The sequence below is a fragment of the Parasteatoda tepidariorum genome, chromosome X1, assembly GCF_043381705.1.
Source record: "Parasteatoda tepidariorum isolate YZ-2023 chromosome X1, CAS_Ptep_4.0, whole genome shotgun sequence".
Taxonomy (NCBI): domain Eukaryota; kingdom Metazoa; phylum Arthropoda; class Arachnida; order Araneae; family Theridiidae; genus Parasteatoda; species Parasteatoda tepidariorum.
This window is the reverse complement of record NC_092214.1, coordinates 82,307,662-82,326,076: the sequence shown is the minus strand read 5'-3', so window position 1 is coordinate 82,326,076 and position 18,415 is coordinate 82,307,662. Positions and strand designations below refer to the sequence as shown.

The window sequence follows — 18,415 nt, the reverse complement described above, 5'->3', positions numbered from 1 at the left end:
ATTAATATGGTATAAAAAAATTCATACCTTATAATTCAATATTTTTTCATCCTCACTTTAATTAAATAATAAAAAATAATAAATAATTATTAAAAATTATTTTTTTCATGAAATTATCTTTGGGTAAATGAGTTTTATGAGTGGGTGCAATTTTTTTTTGAATTGCTTCATTAGTTTTTAAAATATGACTGAAAACGCAAAAAACGAAATTAACATTAAAGGGTCCAAACTTTGAATCGCTCTCCTGAACAAACTATGGGGACCAAATTTCTCAGATTGCGCGGTTACTCCCTATATTTTGAAGATAAGGAATCCAAATATGCAAAAAAAAATTTATGTTTATTCAGAGAAAGTACGTTTTTGTGTCTGATTTCGTAACTTAATTAATAGTTAGCACTAATTAATTAACATATTTGAGGTCACCCCCCGGAACCATTAAGATTGGCACTTAGTTCGTGAAAATCCGATCATTAGAACGAAAGTTATTCAGGGTGATATCTTTTTTTTTTTGCGGACTGTTCACCCCAGCCCAGGAAGAGTTAGAAAACTTTATGTAATGACCGCCGCAAAAACACATTATGACATACTAATTTCGAATTCAGTATTTAATATAGTTCAGTAATGTCCAATTTCAGATCGGCAGTTTCAATTTCGCTTTTTTCTTATTTATTTATTTCTTAAAATTTTAAATTGAACAGAATGTATTTGATGATGAGGCGGCCACTATTCGTAACTCTCCCTTGACTAGGGTGTTCAACAATGGTGGTTAGAGAAACCAACTATGAACAAAGGTTGGTTCCTGCCAACGAACATCGCTTAATTCTCCCTCCGCATGCATTTTGTTGAATGCAGCTTCAATTTTGAATACGCGGATTTTCATTTGTTCCGGATTTTTTTTCTTCTCAGTTTTGAGAAACCCTTTTTACACTGATCTATGAAAAAACTTAGATGAACAATATCACATTGACGTTTCCCTTGTGACCTAATTCAAATTGTCTTTGCTGTTTTTTGCCGATGAGAAATAAAATAAAACTTGAAAACTAAAAGTTTGTGATGAACATAACTTGCAAAAAGAGTGCAGACATTTTATGTTAGTAAAACATTTTCTTTTTTCTTAAATGTATTTATATGTATAATGTATTTAATTCATTTGATATATGTAGTGCAGTATATTAGTATATCAATGGGGTATATCATACATTTTTGGCATAGTTCATAATCTGCAAAATGTGTTTAGTTTCGTATTTATACCAAGTTACATTTAGGAAAATAAACATAGAGCTCAGGCGATCAGGCAACATAGCAGGTTTTGCCACTCTTGGATTTAGTACGAAATAACTATTTTAGTTTTAAATTGACACAGGTATCCAAAACTGCTTATAAAGAAATATAAAGGCTAATCACTTATATTATCATAACTATATTGCTAGAAATATAGGATCACGTCCAACCATAATATGACTCGAATTTGCTACAACCTAAATACGTTGCCAATTAAATTATACAATTATGTTAATTAATGCAAAAAATTTGTGGCATGAAAAAAAAATATATAATGTAATGATTTAAAATGTATAGACACACAGTTCCATTTAGAACCTTATTAAGGTGAGAGCAAATATCGAAGATATTATGGTTCAATAGAGCAATACAAAGGTTCAACGCTGAATCGTATTTTTAGGGTAGTAAAGGAGTTTAATACCATAACAGAATCCATTCAAAAAATTTAAAAGTATTATTCATTATATCATACAAAATAATTTTCAAAACAGGCTTTCAAATGCCATTTTCAAAATATATTACTTTAACCCTTTAAGGCACGAGTTTCTTTCGCAAAAACTGGGAAAAAATGATCGAGTTCTTTTTGACAGAAAATGAATAAACTGGTATAGTGTAATTTTTTTTTTTTTTTGCAATTTCACTTGAGGGGGGTGACTAGGATGCAGAAATTAGTGCAAAAGTTATTAAAAAAATTACTGTACAAGAAACATGTAAACAATTTGGTTACAGGTTTATTTTGAATTTCGAAATATTAAAATCGAATTAAATCGAAATATCAGGTAATAATCAATAAATTAAATTAATGTATCAAATAGCTAATGATCAAAATGCACCATGTGGTTTACACAAGAAAAATTCTGCATATTGGTGTCATCTATGGTAAATAAATTTAATTATAATTTAGTCTATCCATTTTTACTACACTGTAAAAAGGCTCGGTAAGACCTTAGCCAGTATTTGGTGCAAAGTTTCTCATAATCCCTAAGCTTAGTAAAATAGAAGATCATTTTATTTTAATTACACCATAAATTGTGAAGTATGATTGAGAAATACTTCCATGATGCAACTGAATGCACCCACAATTTGGTAAAATACATAAAACTTTGACTGTAAATTGAACGATATTTGTTTACGACGCCATGTTTTCTTTAAAACTCAGTCTCGGGACGACTAATGCGTGTTGTGTCAACTCAGGTAAATGTTTTAATTAATCAGAGTTCATTTCTTTTATGCTGAATTTTTAAATTTGGCTGGCTGTATAAAACGGTTAGAGATCTGTCATAAAATAGCCTACTTCAGGTAAATAGTTTTGTTACGGTAACCTTAGCTTGCATTCGAGCTTTTTAAAAAATAACTAATAATGGTGAAATGACTCTGATTTTATAAAAGAAAAATCGTGTTTTTTCTAAACACCTACTTTTGGTGCAACCTTCAACTGATATTTGGAGCTAGTGAAAATATCAAAATATGGTAAAATTGAGCTCTGTAATTATGTAGCCAGCAAGTGAATACCGATTTTTGGTGCCATGAGGCTAGGAATTTCTAACAGTGCAGAACGGAACGGAACAGAAGGGCATTAGAAATAAAATAACATGAGATACGAAATTTATATTTGTCGGAAACTTTCGCCTGTGTCAGACACGGGCAAATGCATTAAGAGGTCAAGACATTTTAAAACAAAAATATCTATGTGGTTAATTAAAATATATCCTTGTGAATCCTTGTGAATAAAATTTCCTTTTTCTTTCAAAAATAAAAATGAGCTTTATGATTATAGAATGTATGTCAAACTTAGATTATCCAAATAAATTTATTAGCTGAATTGAAAAGCTTACCTCATGCTTCGAAAAACTTCTCCCTTATAATTGATTCTCAAAAATGTATTAGGTGTTGTGGCTTGATGGAAATATGCAGTTTTTTCATTTGTAAAAAAAGTATCTGGCACCCAAATCAGATCTGCTACTTCTGCACCAACTGTTAAATTATCTAAACCAGGTCTAGGCATAAAGTCGAGTCTATCATCTTTCCAAGATTGACGAAAATAAAAATCCAAAGTGAAATCCTGAAAGCAAAACTTATTTTGTCACTAAATTACATTTAAAAATTAAAAATTGCAATGGAATTAAGAAAGACATGTTAATTGAAAATAGTGTAAATAAAATATTTCTATAAATTTTCCACGCAATTTTTACTTGAATTTCATTCTATTACTTCTTTATATAAGCGAGTAGTTTAACACAAATCTTGTTATTTAAAAGCCTTAATAAATTAAATTGTGTAATGAATTCGTATTGATTAATTATTAAGACTGGAAAAACTCATTAAAAGTATAAAAAAATGGAATTAAACAAAAATGAAGACCAAAATTTCTATACAATAAATGAAAATGGAAAAGTGCAGCATAAAACCAAAATTGTCCTTAGTACACAATTTAAAGAAGAAAGGGAGAACTTTAATAAAAAGCAAACTAAATTTTAAAAATAAGCATATCAGCAAAAACTTCTTTAGGGGACACTCTACCATGCTAACAACATGCCTTTTGTACCAAAAACTGACTGTTTAATTTCGCTTTGATGTTTTCTGGCCATTTACTTTTTTAGGTTATTTTAACTGCAACTTTCTATTTGTTGATCTTATATGTTGACGTGCTGCTCTCAGAAAACTTTTGGATAATGTGTTTTTAAGTATAATTGTGTTTCTCTTGATTTCCTTTTTAATTTTAATGGTTGAATTTTTGAGACATTGTGTTTTTATTCCTATTTTGTCTTCCCTTTATGGGGCCTCGGGGCACATTTTTGGTTGAACCACTTACTACGGAAAAGCTCCAACATGTTAGCAGGGCTGTGAGTGCCTCTAAAAAAAGTACTGTTTTTACTGACATGCTTATTTGAGAAATTTCATTTGGCTTTTATTTTAAGTTCAAGACTATTTATTTTAATTGTGTCTTGAAGAGCCGCGATGTCTCAGGGGATAGAGCAGCGCCTTCTAATGAGGTGAACCGGGGTTCGATCCCGGAGATGGCTGGTCGATACGAATTCCGCATCCGGCTTGCACCGACCACAGTACTGCCGTGAAATATCCTCAGTGGTAGATGTATAGTGGGTTAGAGTCCCCGTGCCTTCAGGGTAACCGTGGGAGGTTCTCGTGGTCTTCCTCTCCATGTAACGCAAATGCGGGTTAGTCCTCCACGAAGGCAAATTTCTAACAATACTTAATCCAAGAAATCCCTTGTCTTCTGGATTGGATTCAAAATTACGAGTAGTCGTACATAAGTAGTCGTAAACCCAAAAATTTTGTCTGCAGTTCAACGACGGTTATAAAGTAAAATAAAAAAAAATTGTGTCTTGAAATGCATTTCATAAGGAAGCTGGGTATTATGGCATATTGTGGACCACCTTTTTAAACTATATTTATTTCCAATTTTCATGGAAGCATATTTTATTTCAAATATTAAAGCGGTAATAAATACTTTGCGTCCCTTTTTCTTGTGGTCATGCCAAATTTCCAAATGCAAAAAGCATAATATAAGAGTTTAATTTCTTGAATTTCACTGTGAAAAAATAAAAATAATGCAAGAAAAATCTTCTTTAGAGTCATATGATGAGGCATTAATGTGTCGACAAAAATAAGCGAAAGTTATTTAAATACATACAGCATAAAAATATTCTGTTACAATTACTTATGTTAGTCACAGGCGACAGACGACCAATTTTTAGAGACATAAAAATGACTCTTTTTTTCCCATTGTTAAGATATAAGAAGGCGTGGTTTGTAGTTTTTCTATTCTTATTTATTAAGATGTTATTGAAGATTTTCAATTATTTATTTTTTTCATTAAACAATAACACTTGTTAATAAATCTGTCCACCCACCTATTCTTAATAAAAACATTTTTAGAATTTAAAGATTTAGCCATACACTGTTAAGATTTCCATTATAAATTAAAGTAAATTAATCAGCAACAGTCTATACATTCAATTCACCTTAAAGTTTACTATGAATAACATGTTTTTTAACTTTCATGGTTTTAAAACCGCTTACAACTACCATGGTTATAAAATCATGAATACATAAGTTTATAGATTTTTAAAGATGTTATAAGTTTATAGATTTACGTAATGGGCGTTGGAATTAGGTTGTGTGGTTGAGATGTGCTTATTTTAAATGAACTGCGTAATGTAATTTAATTAGTTTAACTGGCTGTTTTACATATCGTAAAAGATGCAAAATACTAGTCTTTTTTGTGCTAAGCAGCTTTATGGTGCTGTCATCTACATGTGGATGAGAGTACAATGTTCTAATAGTTGATGGTAACAAATTGGGGAAAGCAGGCAACTTTTCATGTGTTGAAGGAAATATTGTGGTGTCAACGCAGGGACTCGAACCCCGGTTCAGTCGGTTATGAGATTGACAGAGTTACCCTTTCGGCTATAATATGTACCCATTTACAAGAAAGTGATAAAATGCGATGAAATTCTGGTTGCTAAACCGTATTAGGTGAAATCAGTAAATAAACGGTTTTTCTCACAGTATACAATTTTGAATTTGAATGATTATTAGACAGTTTTGTTTGAATATGGTAAGATAATAATTAAATAAAATGTCATTTAACCATTTTTCCAAGAAATTTTGAATAGAATGCAAGTAATGCCTGACGCTTTGGATACATAAATAAACTAACATTTATATTGTGAATTGATATAAGAGCAACCAATGTCAAACGTCCAAAATGTTGAGAACTAAGTCGTTTGTAATTCTTGAAAAACCAATCACTTAGTGTGTGTGAAGGAATCTCAGAAAAAGTTCTGTCATTTATTTCTTTTTTAATTTTAATGTTGGATGTTTTTATAAAAAGAATCCCTTTAACTTTTTCCGATCACATAAAGTATCGTCGAAAGTAACAGCAGTTGTTCTGGCATCAAGCCACAAATTAGAAAGATCACACTATAATTTTTTTTTTGATATACTAAATAAATCTTTAAAATTATAAAATATTCTCTGAACTTCATATTTTGGATACAATATGCCAGAAAGACAAATTATGACTAAAATAAAGTTAATTAATAAATAAAAAAATTTTCTATATTCAACGAACATACATATAAAAGAATTTCTTTTTTATATGTGATTTTTGTGAAGAAAAAAAAAACTAATTAGTGCACTTAATCGAGTAACACATATTTTGAAATTCTCTTAGGCAGATTGACTTTAATATTTCGTCTAAATAGTCAAAACATTCAAACTTCTTTATTTATAAATTAAAAATTAAACTAATTTATCCGTTATTGCTCGATCTATACAAAGACAAAAAAATAATCATCAGAAACTATTATTTATAAAATTAGGCAAGGTTATGAGTAGAAATAAGCATTTCATTAACGCAGTAAATCTAGCTATTAGACTATTAATTATTCTGAAAAAATTTGAGTTTAGAACATTTCATGAGATGAAAGAGTAAATCGTACGTCATAACGTCTCTGAACATCGTTATAATTACGTAGACTAACGGGAAAAATATTTGAAGTGTAACTTGCCAAACATAAAGAATTTGTTTACAAAATAATTTTCTAGAATACAATAATGCTGCTATGCTAAAAATTTATGATGTACACAAATTCCTGCTGTAACAAGTTTTATATATTTCATTCTGAGTATAGAAATATTTCTCCTCCGAACTATATATTTTAGTAAAATTATTTATAGATATTACAGAGAATTCTTGCTCAGTTCGTGATGAACGCTGTATACCGCAGCGAAGCGAGATTCTTACAGATTCTGTAAAGTAAATTTGAATAAAACAACACATAACGTCAATTTAATCTGAAGTTTTTTACAATATATTTGAAGTAAAATTTATATTAAAATAAACAAAAAAAACTTAAATTTCTGGAAAAATATACTTGGCTTTTCAGTTTTAATACACGCTTAAAATATTAAAATGTGGATTATAAATGTGGTACTTATAAAGATTTCGATTTTGTTCATTTGAATTATAAAAATCAAGAATCCTAGGTCAAGTAAAATAAGACAAGTTCGACTAAAATGGGTCGTAAAGAAAAAAATTTGGAAAATATCGTTCAGTTCTTGTTCAATATCAACTCAATAATGTTCAGACTTGTATCTGCTTCACATTTAGAAATATCTCGAAGAAAAAAACTAAAAGCTTATTTGGTATTTCAGCAACAGTCAATTAACCATAAATTAGATAGTATTCTAATTGTTAACTGTAAGAAATAGCACTAACTGCTTTCACCTAATATTAGAACAACCAACCAGACCAAAAACAACCAGAATTTTATTGCACCAATTAGTCCCACTTAATGAAATCACTTAGTTCCTTGCTGCTGGGCACAACCTAGAGGGCTAATCTGTCAATTTCATGACCGACAGAGCGGGGGTCTCAGCATTTACATTAGCACATGAAGAAATTCCAGTAATCTGCACCCAATGTAACCCCAATTTACAGTCCCTGACCAAATTATTAGACGCACTCTATGTAAAATCTTAATTATCAGGTCATACTATACAGATTTATTGTTTTTGCGCAACTGAAACCGGTTTGCACTTGTTTACGTTAGTGTATCAATTGGACAAATCAGACGATACATAATATGAATTTGACGATATGATAAATTAGATGATATATTATATAAATATAGAATATTTATTGTATGAAGAATTATATTAGTTTATATTATAATAATTAGATCAAATTATTAGACGCACTGTAGTTTTTTAATAATGACATGATTTGCACGAGTTTATTTGCAATACTTTTATATTTAAACATACATGTAATAGGTTTTTATTGAGGATATTTTTTATATAATCTGTATTTAACGTATTGCATTACAATGTTAACCAATTGATACAGGAATGCAGACCGAGTAAAAACAATACAGCTATCACCTGATAATTATAATTTGGCATAGAATCTTGTTGTGGGTCTAATAATATGGACTATTTGTTCAGAAATGTAGATGTAAATTTAATTAATACCAAATCTCCCCACCAGAGGGCTGATAATCAGTCTACATTGAACCACCAAGCAGTAAGCATTGGCTTCAATTAATTGTCTTCTAATGTATAACTTTATAATCTGAAGGGTTCCACCCTAATAATATGGTTGTTTTGTTTAANGAGGGCTGATAATCAGTCTACATTGAACCACCAAGCAGTAAGCGAATTAATTGTCTTCTAATGTATAACTTTATAATCTGAAGGGTTCCACCCTAATAATATGGAACTCGTTTTGTTTAAATAAATAATTGTTTTCGATAATGATTGCCCTCCCCTTCTTGTAAATGGTGCAATTGCTCACGAAGTATTTTACGAACTAGAGGAATTTAAAGCAAGAGAAAATAAAGTGTTATTTTTAATTTCAAGGGCAAAATCGAAAATGACAGTTAAAGATACATGATCGCTTCAAGGAGACCGCTAGTCTAATTCTTTGTATGTGCAAAGTAAGCCTTTTTATATCTTTCTTTGTTGAAGAATTCGTTTTCGTTTTGAGGTTTTGATTATTGTAAATTTTTTGTTTTTTTTATATTGTTAAGGGTGTGACTTTGTGTTAGACGTTCATTATGGCTGAAACAGATTATTTAGAGAGAATTAAGAGAAAAAGGTCTAGTGAACGAAGTTGTTTTACTAAGTTAATATATAAAATTGATAAATTATTAACTGAGCAAAATGTTGAAACAAATGTATTAGATGAGAATCTTACTGTGTTAATTGAAAGGAATCAAAATTTATTAGCTTTGAATAAGGAAATTGAAAATATAATTGATATTAATTTGTTGGATGAAGATTTAGCTTCTAGTGAAGAATATCAGGATAAATATTTGACGTATGTAGCTAAATTAAAGCAAATGATAAAATGTAAAGGAATAAAGGTTTCGGTTAATGTACAAAAAGTTGAAACTGTAAAAAATGATTCTGTTATAATTAAGCAGAAAAGAGTAGTTACTAACAATTCCAGTAATAAATTGCCGAAAATTCAAATTGTTCCTTTTTCGGGAGATCCGAAATATTTTAATTCTTTTTGGGATTCTTTTGAAAATACTATCCATAAAAATGAATCACTTTCTAAAATTGAAAAATTCATTTATTTGAAATCTTATCTTACTGGCCAGGCAGGTAATGTCGTATCAGGTTTTGATTTAACGAATGATAATTATGATAATTGTATTAAATTATTACATGAGAAATACGGTCGTAGAGATTTAATTTTGAATTCATTTGTTAATAAAATATTTAGTTTTCCGAGTGTTAAACATATCTCTAATATTACAGCATTACGCAAATTGTACGATGACTTAAACATCGCAGTTAGATATTTAGAATCAATGAAAGTTCAGTCTGAATCTTATGGTATACTTTTGATACCAATAATTTTACAATTATTGCCTGAAAATTTTGTTTTAGATTTTCAACGAAAACGAAAATCTAAAGATGAAACCGATGTTAATGAATTATTGCTGTTTTTAAAGAATGAGATATAATGTCGTGAATCGGTTGCGTTTTTAAATGATAAAAATACTATCTGTAACAATCGAGGTAGCTATAATTTGGGTAACGAGCAAAATAGGTATATAAACAGAAATTTTAATAAAGGCACACCCTCAGCTACTGCGCTTAATGCACAGATAACACAGTCAATATGCATTTTTTTCTATGAACCCCATGACGCTTTCAAATGTAATATGTCTTCCCAAAACAAGGTAAAATTATTGAAAAATTCTAATCGTTGTTTCAAGTGCTTTAAATTGTTTCATGTAAGCAAGAATTGTCGTGTAAATAAATTACCTTGTTATAAATGTAAGGGATTAGGTCATCATGGGTCTATTTGTTTAGGAGGTAATAAGGGAATAAATAATGCTAAAGTTAGTAAAACTCAAAATGCTGAGCTAGAGTTAAATGAATCTTCTGATTTGGCTGCAGTTTCTAATGAAACTCCACCATTGAGTATTTCCAATGAAGAAGTCATTAGTTCTGTTTCCCAATGTAATAATAAAAATATTGAATGTTCTAAAAGGGTTTATTTGCAGACTTGTACTGCTGAAGTTAAATCAGATTCTTCGTCTCAATTGACAAGAATTCTTTTAGATAATGGCAGCTAGCGTTCGTTTTTGTCTGAACGAGTTGCAAATAATTTAAATTTAAAACCGGTTGCTTACGAAGTTTTGTCAGTTTATTCATTTGGAATGCAAAGAGCAACAGAAAAGGCTTATCCTGTTGTTGAATTCGAAATTTTCAAAAAGAACACGAAATTTAGAACTAAAATTAGAACTCTTGTCATACCATGCATTACTGAAGTTAAAGTTGAACCTCCCGACCCCAAAGTAATTGAATTTATGAATAAAAATAAAATTGATATGGCTGATTCTTATTTGGAAGATAATGATAATTTGCTGAGTATAGAACTTTTAAATGGTTCAGATTTATTCTGGGAATTTCTTTTCTATGAAAAGATATCTATAAATAATCGCCTGTGTGCAATAAAAACTGTTCTAGGATGGGTGATTAGTGGAAGTAGATATAAACGGGAGCATACATTGTCACAAAATTTAGCGGTTATGAAAAGTGTAATTGAATCAGGTGATATGTTTGATTTAAGAAAATTCTGGTTACTCGATTCCTTTGGTATCACCAAGGAGTGGGAGATTTTATCTCTAAAAGAAAAAGAAACAATTGATAAATTTGAAAGCAATTTAAAATATGAAAACAATCGTTACAAAACCGGATTACTTTGGAATTCAAATCCCGATGATCTTGATAGTAATTTCTCTATTGCCAAAAGACGGTTTGATAATTTAATAATAAAATTAAGTAAAAATAAAAATATTTTTGACATGTATGCAAATATTATGGAGGATTAGATAAGAGATGGAATCGTTGAGGAATGTAAAGATAAATCCGTTAATTCTGGTTATTTCATGCCGCATACAGCTGTTTTAAGACCCAATAAAGAAACATCTTGTGTTCGTATCGTTTTCGATGCTAGTTCGAAGGATATTGGTTTAAAATCACTTAAATGATATGTTATTGTCAGGTCCAAATTTAAACCCGAATATTTTGGATGCCATACTAAATTTTCGAAAGCATGAAATTGCATTTTCTGGTGATATTGAGAAGGCGCTTTTAATGATAGAGATAGTTGAAAATGAGCGCAAATATTTAAAATTTCTTTGGGTTGATTATGATAATTGCGAAGGTTTTAAAATTATGAATATGAAAAGGTTACCGTTCGGAGTTACCACTTCCCCTTTCATTTTGAAGGCAATAATAAAGTATCACATTAAAAAATATGCTAATGATAAACCCGATTGCGTTAGAATGTTAAATTCTTCGTTATACGTGGACGATCCGTACTGGGGAGCTGATACAGTTAATGATGCATATCGACTGTCATCTGATGCTGTCAATATTTTGCAATATGAATTTACGGAAATTTAATTCTAATTCAAACGAACTGAAGAAATTATGGAGTCAAAATGGTACTGCCATTAATGAATCAATTGCACATGCAAAGGTGTTAGGTCTTCGATGGGATACAGAAAGTGATGCACCGTTGATTGAATATAAAAATTTAGAGCAGTCATCATCTAAGTCAATTCAGTGCACCAAGCGTACTGTTTTGAAATTAGCTGCTCAAATTTATGATCCTAGCGGTTTAATTTCTCCCTTTGTTATTAAGATTTGGAACAAACATTTGGAAGGCTGGACTCGATTAAGATGACCCTCTGCCTTTAGATATTGAAACAGACTTTAACAATTGGATTTCTGAAGTTCCTTATTTAAAGAACTTTTTTATGGAACGGAAATATTTTGATAACTGTGATAATAAGAAAGAAATTGCCGTTCATATTTTTATTGATGCTAGCACAAAAGCCTATGGTGCTGTAGCGTATTTCAGATATGCAAATATTTCGAACGAAGTTAAGACCTCATTCATTATGTCCAAAAGTAAGGTAGCACCAATCAAGACTTTAACATTGCCCCGCTTAGAGCTTATGTCAGCTGTTATTGTTGCTAGAATTTATGAATATTTTCACAAATTGTTTAGTGACATTTGCCAACAATTTATTTGTGGACAGATTCACAAATTACATATTTTTGGATAAAGAATAACAACTCTTTGAAACCCTTTGTGCAAAACAGAGTGTCTGAAATTCAAGCTCTGACAGATCCTAAACTTTGGCAACACTGTCCAGGAAGTTCAAATCCTGCTGATAAATTAACTCGGGGAGAATCACTAAAAAGCCTTGTTGATGATAACTTATGGAAATTCGGGCCATCTTGGCTCATAGAGGATGAAAGTAAGTGGCCTCAAGAAAATACTGAAATTAATCATCAGCAGCATTCAGTTGATTTAGAACTTAGAAACAGCGTTATTTCTCAACACAGTTGCCTCACAGATTCTAAAGAGACTTTTCTGATTTTAGAAAATTACAGTTCTTTATTAAAGGTGAAAAGAATTATGGCTTTGTCAAGGCGGTTTATCCACAACTGCCGAAATTATGACAAACTGAAAGGTCCATTAACTACTGAAGAATTGAAAGAAGCCGAAGTTATTTTAATAAAGGAGGCGCAAAATAACTATTATCAAGAAGGAATTAAAACTTTGATGAAGAAGGAAGATATAAAAATTAACTCCAGCATATTTTGTTTTCGTCCATACCTAGATGAAAAACAGATGTTAAGAATTTGCAGTAGACTGTTTCAATCTGAAGTAGATCCTGAAGCAGTTAATCCTATACTGCTACCCAAGAATTCGAAACTTTCCGAGCTTTTGATCACTGAAAAACATAAAAAGTTGCTTCATAGTGGAGTTAATGTCACTCTTTCGCAGATTAGAAAAAGTTATTGGATTCCACAAGCCAGACAACATGTGAAAAGAATAATTGGAAGATGCGTGATTTGCAGAAAACACTTTGCGAAACCAGCCAATCAGCGTACTGGAGAGCTGCCTAGAGATAGAATTTCAGAGTCTCCACCTTTCTCAGTGGTTGGAATTGATTTTACTGGGCCTATTTACGTAAAACATAAAGATAAAGTTTTGAAATCTTATATTACTGTGTTTACTTGTGCAGTCACACAGGCTGTACATTTAGAACTGATTTCCGATTTGTCTACGAATAAATTTATCTTAGCTTTACGCCGTTTCATGTCAAGAAGAAATAACTGTAAAACTATTTATTCTGATAACGCAGCAACTTTTAAAGCTGCTTCAAGAGATATAAGGTACTTCTTTTCTATTATTAGAGGAGAAGAATATCAAAATTTCATTTCCTCTGAAGGCATTGCATTGAAATTTATTGTTGAGCTTGCCCCACGGTGGGGTGGATTTTATGAACGGTTGATGAGAAGCATTAAAGAACCTTTTAAAAAGATAATTAACATTCTAATGATATTTTAATAATTTACTATTCCTTTAAATTTGATGCTTCAAACTATATTTTACTGTCTTATAATTGATTACTGTTTATTTTTATATTTTACTGTCTTATAATTGATTACTGTTTATTCAATATTTTACTGTCTTATAATTGATTAGTTGATGTATTTTAGATATATTTTTAGATATATTTTAAATTATTAATTGATATATTTCAGTTTTAATATGTAATGCGTTTAAATAATGTTTGATATAATGTAGAATTTTTGTTTTGCTATTGCATATTGTTTTGTGATAATTTTTACTTTAAAATTATCAGGTGGGGAGTGTTCAGAAATGTAGATGTAAATTTAATTAATTCAAAATCTCCCCACCAGGGGGCTGATAATCAGTCTACATTGAACTACCAAGCAGTAAGCATTGGCTTGAATTTATTGTCTTCTAATGTATAACTTTATAATCTGAAGGGTTCCACCCTAATAATATGGAACTCGTTGTTTTGTTTAAATAAATAATTGTTTTCTTGTTGTCGATAATTATTGCCCTCCCCTTCTTGTAAACTATTAGAATACGATACTCTCAGTCACGCATAGATGGTAGTCTCGTAAAGCTGCCCAAAACAAAAAAAATCTAGTATTTCTAATCTCTTACGATAGGTAGAGCAATCAGGTAACCTAATGAATCCTGTTTTTTATTTGAAAACCACAACCTAATTTTGATGCCTATTACTTAATGAAAAGCCTATCTCCAGTTTAGTTAAATATCAGTTTTGCGAAAACATGCTCTTTACAGTAATCTTTATGGTTAATTGGTTGGACAAACTGCCGCAGTTATTTTACCATCCTTTTTAATGAAAATTCTAACAGTGCAGTAGGATAGAAATTTTTGATCAGTTGATCCTACAAATTCACCATTTTTTTTCACCCTAATTAGATTTTAGTATTCTTTTATTTTCAAAATCATTTGACATTTTAATTGGAGAAAGTACATTAATGAAAACATAAAATTTAAGCACTTCAGACAGCACATTTTAAAGAAAACAAATATCACTTTAAAGTAATATTTAATGCTATTTTAATTACAGCATATTGGATAAAAATTGTGCAAGAAATTTAATTAGCGCAAGAAATTTTACTATAGAAAAAAACTCAAATTTCCTAATATCTATTTTAATGTTATTAGTTGTTTTCTAGTTGAAGTTTTTTATCTAGTTTCAAGGTTTAAAACAAATAAAAAATAAATAATTAAACCACTAAAGGTTTTGTAAAAACAAACACTTGTTAATTTGATCAAGATAAATTCCTTTCTTCAACTCATTTACCTTCAAATAATATTTATTTCCATTTTACTCGGAAAAATCTATTTCACTAAATTAAAAAAAGTGAAACGCATTATTATAAAATGATATAGGTTCCTCTTAAAACCTCGAGAGAGATTTTGAAAAATTTCATAGCCTTACTCAGGGTTTCTATTTATTATTTACATTTCTTTTTAGATTTATTGAGTTTCAAGTATATATTTAATCAGAAATGAATATTTTCTGTTATTCCAAAATTTGAATCAGACATCTATTTCAATAACTTGATAGTGGCGACTGAAATGGGAATGGAAAAGAAATAAAAATGTTTTCCGCAGAGACGAATAAACCCTTGAATTTAAAGAGATTACATCGATTACTTCCAGCCGTATCCAACACAAATGGCGTCAGCATAGCGAAGAATTACTAAAAGAGAATTCTTTGATTACTTTTGTACTCCCGAGAAGCAACAATTCAAAGAAAAAAAAATTTAAAAAAATCAAATTCAAGGAAAACTGCCTTACTTAACTTTTTATCAACCCATAAAAACATTTGTTTGTTTTGGTGCATTTGAACGTATTACAGCAATGCGAAATCTACTGTTACTTCAGTGGTAAAATAAAAGTTGTTTACGTTTGATAAAGCAAACACATTGAAAACGCTCAACAACTGGTTGCATAAAGCGTGTAAGGTTTAAATCTACATTATCCTTTTTAAATGGACTTAATTCATTACCTAGATCTATCTTCGAATCATTTGAACTTTTTGGACATTCTTTCTTTTTTTTTTCGATGCTTACTTTTACTGAAACATCCTTAACTTTCATTTTTTCGATGCTTACTTTTACTGAAACATCTTTAACTTTTCTTTTTTCTATGTTTACTTTTACTGAAACATCTTTTTCATCATTTTTAACCTTAAAATTTCGAGAATTCTGCTGTTTAATGTGCAAAGATAAGTTGTCACGTTTAGAATGAGCAGAGATGATCAGTCTCTTACCAAATTGAGTAACAACTGGCCTGACACAATCAATAAACAAACAAAACTCCCTGCAAGTCTACAACCCTACTAAAGCATATGTTAAATCAGTATCAAGTACAAAAATTTAGCTGAGTTAAAAATTTCGCCTATCGTAATAAGGGAGACTCACAATTTTTTTTAATTGTTAACTGTCTGTTTGTTTGGGTAACATAAGTTTTTACATTTTTTAAATAGGAATATTTAGTTTTGACCAAGTCCGAAAAAGTAAAAGAATTACAAATTTCTTTAAGTTTGTTTGAAAATTCTTCATCGTTAGGTTTAAAAGAAAATTCTGAAACATTTAGAATTTTGTTACGGTTTAATCTAGAAAAATCATTAGGAAACAAAAATTTAAAAAAAAACTTAATTTTGTTTGTCGTCACTAGTTTAATTGACGTTTGAACCACATTTTTTCTCTTCAAAAACATTTTAAATGCACTATAAAAAACAATATTATATCATAATTTGAAAAAACAACAACATAATATAAACACTAGAAATGCAATCTAATCATTAATGATATACTATTGAATTATTCATAATAAAAAGTTTTGAGCAAGGCTCAAATCTAACTTCAATAAAATATGAACAACCTACTCTCCAACGTCGACCTTTATCAATTTCGTTGAAGAGAAAAGAAAAAAAACATTTTAATGGCATTTTTATCTTCACCCTAAACTCTATAGTAAAACAAAAATATACATTCAACTAATCAATTATTCATGGAAACTGTAACACATAAAACGATATATATAAAAATAATTTCTCGAAGCATTTCTTATGCCAATCAAAACAATCAGTTCACTGGAGAAAAAAATTTCAACAGTAAATACGAATGTATAAAAAATAATTGTTTAAATTGAAACATCAAGCCTGAGAAAAAAATTTAAATCATAATCTATGATTTTTGTTATTTACATGAATTATTTTCTTATTTTTTGTTAATCACTAAAAATTAAAGAAATTATTTTATGAGAACTGTAAAAAATTAGTAAAAGGATACTAGAAAAAGTTCGAACCAGTCCAAGAAGACATTCCGAAAACTGCAACAACAGATGAAAGTTGATTAATAATTTCTTCTTTAAGAGGAATCATATTTCCTTGAATGAGGTGAACAATTTGTTGACGATAAAATCCAGAGTAGCACTGGGATAGGCAAAATCAACGCTTTTCGAAAGGAAGGGATGTGGTTTCAATTGGAAAACTTTTAAATGTCGAACAGGAATCTGATGATGTTTTCTTTTTTTTATGTCATAGAAAGCTTTATTTTTCTGTGAGTTCTGAGCAGGAGGGTCAGAATGTCGATCATCTAAGTAGATCATCGTAAACCATTCGGGGTGTGAGATTCATTGACGATAAAATGCAACGCTTTCAGGAAGGGATGAGGTTTTTCCGAAGTCACAGCCGGTCTCCGCTAAGCTTAGTTTCTGGGATGCGTAAGTTTCCTTCAAAGGTATAAATCTAATTATAATTCAATGGTATGTTTTCAGCCTTGCATTCCCAAAATAGAATAGCTCTAAGCTTACTCTTTAACAAAGACATTTTATGAAACCGAAAGAGTTTTAATTCTTTTATTAATACAAAAGTATTTATTATTTTTGTATTACATATATATATATTTTTATATACACTACAGACAAAACTTTAAAAAATCCAAAATTGAATTGAATTTTGATATTCGGAATTCTTTATTTCGAGATTCTAAAATTATAAATACAAATCATTTTCATTCCTGAGAGCAATTTTTACTTATTTTTATTCATAGTGTGATCAAGTGGTAGAATGACCTGTCGACATGATTTTGCAATATTAAAGAAATAGGAAATGAATGATAATCTTATTTTTAAACTGTTTTAAAAGTCATTCTATATGACTTTATCCACATCAAAAATTGCGCATTTCCCATAAAGTGGGAACTTGAAAAAAACTGTTTTTGCGAGAACAAGCAACCAATTTTATATTGTACACTTCTCAANAAGTTTAATAGCAGAGAAACTAACATAAAAAGATTAATTGAAGCTTTTTATGTTACATATATATATAATATTAATTTAATTTAATATTATATTATTAATTTTATATAATATTAATTTAAATTTTTTGGATTTGGGTATTATGAAAGTTGAAAATATCTGCTTTGTTGATTTATACGATAGAAGAAATGATTTTAATTTTAATTATAATAAACTAGTTACTTGGAATTCTAATGTTTCTAGGAGCATCTATTTAAATACCACTTTTAATGAAATGAACAGAATTAAAAGAATATGTAGTAATATTTATTTATCCAAAAAACAAATCGATAAACTCTTTCAAAATCTGATAAAAAACAATGGATACCCAACTAATGTAATAAAATTTTATATAAAATCATTGAATTAATCGTATATTTTGGTGGATATATTTTCTAAACATTTTTT

At 29.5% G+C, this 18,415-nt stretch overlaps 1 protein-coding gene across 1 annotated transcript in view; it reads right to left on the bottom strand.

The window, feature by feature from the left end:
* LOC107450611 (gamma-aminobutyric acid receptor subunit beta) overlaps positions 1-18,415 on the bottom strand; it is a 481,963-nt gene that overhangs the window by 366,490 nt on the left and 97,058 nt on the right. The window contains exon 3 of the mRNA XM_071187317.1: positions 3,117-3,343. Within this exon, the coding sequence (XP_071043418.1) occupies positions 3,117-3,343 (227 nt within the window). The remainder of the gene's footprint in view (positions 1-3,116; positions 3,344-18,415) is intronic.